General features: G+C 65.2%; 1 protein-coding gene and 1 non-coding gene across 2 annotated transcripts; one reads left to right on the top strand and one right to left on the bottom strand.

Moving 5' to 3' along the window:
* Positions 1–57: 57 nt before the first annotated feature.
* TRNAG-GCC lies at positions 58–128 on the top strand. Its single transcript has one exon. It is a non-coding gene; the product is annotated as a tRNA-Gly (tRNA).
* Positions 129–1,898: 1,770 nt separating this feature from the next.
* Positions 1,899–3,242, bottom strand: LOC118159963 (C-factor-like). Its single transcript, XM_035314497.1, has 4 exons — positions 3,047–3,242; positions 2,808–2,966; positions 2,621–2,731; positions 1,899–2,089 (listed from the first exon to the last, which is right to left on the bottom strand). Exons 1-4 carry the CDS (start codon positions 3,095–3,097, stop codon positions 1,976–1,978), a joined length of 435 nt encoding a protein of 144 aa, XP_035170388.1. The 5' UTR covers positions 3,098–3,242; the 3' UTR covers positions 1,899–1,975.
* Between the last annotated feature and the right edge of the window lie 787 nt (positions 3,243–4,029).

Here is a 4,029-nt window from a genome sequence, read left to right as displayed (position 1 = left end):
CGGGCCCCGTCCGTGGGGCAGCGCCGTGGGGAGGCGCTGGGGGGTGCCGCACATCTGGCATTGGTGGTTCAGTGGTAGAATTCTCGCCTGCCACGCGGGAGGCCCGGGTTCGATTCCCGGCCAATGCAGAGGGTCCCCAAATTTTTGCCTCCTCTACCCCCGGGGCTGGGGGGGGGGGGGGAGACCCCAGGAGCCCGTCTCTGCTCCCTGCAGCACCCCCCGCACCCCACAGCTGCAGATGTGCAGCCCCTTGGGGCGCCCCATTGGGAAAGCGCGAGCTTTGCTGTTCCGTGTGGCCGCGGCGTTCACTCTGAAGCCTACTGACGGCCTCCCTGCCCTTCCCCGCTGCAGGAGGCCCGGGTCCAACTCCCGGCTGATGCAGCCCCCCCCACGCCCTTCCCCGCCTCCCCCAGACCCCCTTTGCCCCCCGAATCGTGACGTGTCCCCACGCCGTGTCCCCGCAGAGCGACGTGGCGGTGGCGGTGGCCGAGCTGGTGCAGCGGCTGCACAGCGGCGAGCGGCGCCCCAAGGCCGTGCGCCCCAAGGCGCTGCTGGACAACTGCCTGCGGGTGCTGCGGATGCTCTTCGGGGCGCCCTGTGAGTGGGGAAAGGGGGACTTGGGGGGGTCCTGGGTGCTGCCCCCCACCACTGACCCCCGGCCCCTCCGCCCAGGTCGGTGGGGAGCCACGGAGAGCGACGGTGACGTGGGGAGACAGCGAGGAGGAGGAGGAGGAGGAGGGTGAAGGGGAAGCCGGGGGGTTTCTTCGGGCATTTCGTGTTCTTTTTTATTTTTCTATTCTAATTTTTTATTTTTTTAATGCTTTTTATTTTTAATTCCTTCTTTATTTTTTATTCCTTCTTTATTATTTTCTTCTTTTTTTTGTTTTCTTCTTTTCTTTATTTTTTTCTATTAATTTTTATTTCTCTATTTGGTATTTTTATTTTAAAATTTCTTTTAGCAGTTTAAAACCCCCCGTTTTTTACCATTTTCCTCCCGTCCCGGCCTCCATTAACCGCTTGGCGGCGCCCAGCACCGAGCCCGGGCCCCGAGCTGGGGGGGGGCCGAGGCCGAAGGGCGGAGCCGCCGCTCCTCTGCCTCGGGGGGGGCGGGGGGGAGGTGGGGGCACCGGAGCTGCCCCATGGACATCGCGCCCCAGGGACCTCCCTCCCCACAGACATCCACCCCATGGACGTCCCTCCCCCCTTGACATCCTGCCCCTATGGACATCCCACTCCATGGGCATCCTGCCCCATGGATCTTCTGCCCCATAGACATCCCTCCTCACCCTATGGACACCCCCCCCACCCCATGGACAGCCCACCCCATGGACAACCCGTCCCATAGACATTCCTCCCTACGGACCTCCTGCCCCATGGACATCCCGCCCCATCAACCTCCCGCCCCCATGGATGTCCCTCCCCCAAAACATCCCACCCCATGGACCTCCCACCCCATAGATGTCCCTCCCCATAGACATCCTACACCATAGATGCCCCTTCCCACAGACATCCTACCCTATGGACCCCCCTCCCCATAGACCTCCTGCCCCATGACACTCCCTCCCCATGGACCTCCCACCCCATGGACATCCCTCCCCATAGACCTCCCAGCCCATTGACCTCCCACCCCATAGATGTCCCTCCCCATAGACACCCTACCCTAAGGCCCTACCTCCCCATGGACCTCCTGCCCAATGGACATCCCTCCCTATGGACCTCCCTCCCCATGGATGTCACGCCCCATAGACCTCCCACCCCATAGACCTCCCTCCCCATAGACCTCCCACCCCATAGACCTCCCTCCCCATAGACCTCCCTCCCCATAGACCTCCCTCCCCATAGACCTCCCACCCCATAGCCCTCCCTCCCCAGCTCCCAGCCCTTCCAGCTATGGGGCCGGGTGGCGCAGGGCCTCCTGATGGCACCGTCCCAGCGTGGCCGTGGCCATTTATTGATCTCCGGCCCCGGGGCCCCCTCACCACGGCAGCCTCTGCCCCCGCCAGTCCCAGAAGGTGCCGTTGCTGGAGGCCGAGAGGCCGGCGAGGACGCGCAGGACACCCTGGGTGCTCTCCTCCATCGTCACCGGGCCCTGCGGGGACAAGGACAGCGGCGCTGAGCCCCTCCACGCATGCCCAGAGGGGGGGCCTGCTGCTCGGCGTCTTATTTTTTTTGGAAAAAATCCATTTTTGGGTGCGCAATAAAACAATTCCACGAGGCCAGGGAGAGGCCCCGGCCTCGCCAGCCTTGTTTTGTCGCAGGAGGCCCCCAGCGTGGGGTGGCCATGCCCCACGGCGTGGCCCCACGGCTGCTTGAGGGGCACGCAAGCACGGGGCCAGGCTGCCCTCTGCTGACACACGGCCCCCGACGGAGATGGGAAAGGAACGCAGGAAATGGGAAAATAATACAGGAAATGGGGAAATAATGTGAGAAATGGGGAAATAACGAGTGGTTAAAAGGAGAGCCCGGGACTGTCCCCTTGCTGCGGACGTAGTACCCATGGGGCACCATGTTTATGGGGCACGATACCTACGGCGTGCAATACCCACGGGGCAGTACGTCCACGGGGCATGGTACCCATGGGGCTCTACGCCCGCGGGGGCTCTATGCCCCCATCCCTCACCGCCTCGCGCCCCGGCGCTGGCTCCACGCAGCCGGGGTCGATGGCCACGCAGAGGATCCCGCTGTCGCCGTACTGCAGCGCCTGGCACTTGGTCAGCATGTTCAGCGCCGCCTGCGGGGACAGCGGCACCGGGTGGCTGGGTGAGGACCCCGTGGGGGTGACCCCCCACCCCTCCCCGGGGCCGTACCTTGCTGCAGCGGTAGGAGACGTCCTGCGCGTCCCCCCAGGCCGCCGCCACCCCGATGGAGCCCATGGCGCTGGAGACGTTGACCACGGCCGCACGGCTGCAGCTCAGCCCCTGCCCGCGCCCGGCCTCCGCCGCCTCCCGCAGCAGGGGCAGGAAGGCCTGGGGAGGGGGGGGCACGGCCGTCAGCTTGGGCCTGGACCCCACGGTTTTGGGGTCGGGCGGCCCCCCCCAGGCCCTACCTGCGTGACCTGCAGGGGCCCGACGGTGTTGGTGGCGTAGAGCAGCGCCATGTTCTCGGCCGTCTCGGTGTCCAGCGTGCTGCGGCGCCGCGCGCCCGCGTTGTTGATCAGGAGGCCGAGGCCGGCGCCGCGCAGCTCCTCCCGCACCCGGCCCACCGCCGCCCCGATACTGCCCCCGTCCGTCACGTCTGCGGGGGGACAGAGCGGGGACAGCGTGGGGACAGGGCGGGGGCACCCACAGAGGGACCACGAGGACAGCCAAGGGGACACCCATGGGGATACCAGTGGGGAACCCACCGGGCAATTCCACAAGGACACCCATGGGGACACTATAGGGACATCCATGGGGACATCCATGGGAACACCCACAGGGACAATTCCACAAGGACACCCATGGGGACATCCATGGGGACACCCACAGGGACAATTCCACAAGGACACCCACGGGGACACCCGCCCAGGGACACACTGGTGGCTGCAGCCGGTGCAGGAAGCCCCTAGGGGTGCCCCGAGGCAGCTCCCAGGAACTGAGCAGCCCCAGTCGGGGGGACACAGTTTTGGGGGGACAGGGATTTAGGGGACAGGGTTTTGGGGTGCCAGCACCTACCGAGGGGCAGGACCACGAGGCTGGGGGAGTCCAGAGCCAGCTCGTTGAGAGCCTGAGGGAGGAAGGGGGCTGAGGGGGCAGCACCAGGAGCCCCACGGGGGCGAGGTGTGGGGCAGGTGGTGCCTGCGGCTACAACACCCAGCAGTGCCGACACCACCATTCCCACCACATTCTCCAACGCCATCCCCACTGCCTCTACCACCAATACCATCCCCACCACCACCACCTCCACCTTCTCCACCACCTCCACCAGCAGGACCATTGCCACCACCTCCTCCACCATCCCTACCACCTCCACCGACACCATCCCCACTTCCACCAGCAATACCATCCCCACCACCGCCACATCCATCTTCTCCACCATCTCCAGCACCAC

The sequence above is a fragment of the Oxyura jamaicensis genome, unplaced genomic scaffold (genome assembly GCF_011077185.1).
Source record: "Oxyura jamaicensis isolate SHBP4307 breed ruddy duck unplaced genomic scaffold, BPBGC_Ojam_1.0 oxyUn_random_OJ72826, whole genome shotgun sequence".
NCBI lineage: Eukaryota > Metazoa > Chordata > Aves > Anseriformes > Anatidae > Oxyura > Oxyura jamaicensis.
This window is presented reverse-complemented; position numbering and strand designations above follow the sequence as displayed.

Coding starts and splice junctions, on each gene's coding strand:
- LOC118159963 (XM_035314497.1), bottom strand. CDS start 3,097: ATGGCGCTGCTCTACGCCACCAACACCGTCGGGCCCCTGCAGGTCACG. Junction 2,967..3,046: donor GGCCCCTGCAGGTCACGCAG/GTAGGGCCTGGG, acceptor CCCCCTCCCCAG/GCCTTCCTGCCCCTGCTGCG. Junction 2,090..2,620: donor CAGCGCCGGGGCGCGAGGCG/GTGAGGGATGGG, acceptor TTGTCCCCGCAG/GGCCCGGTGACGATGGAGGA.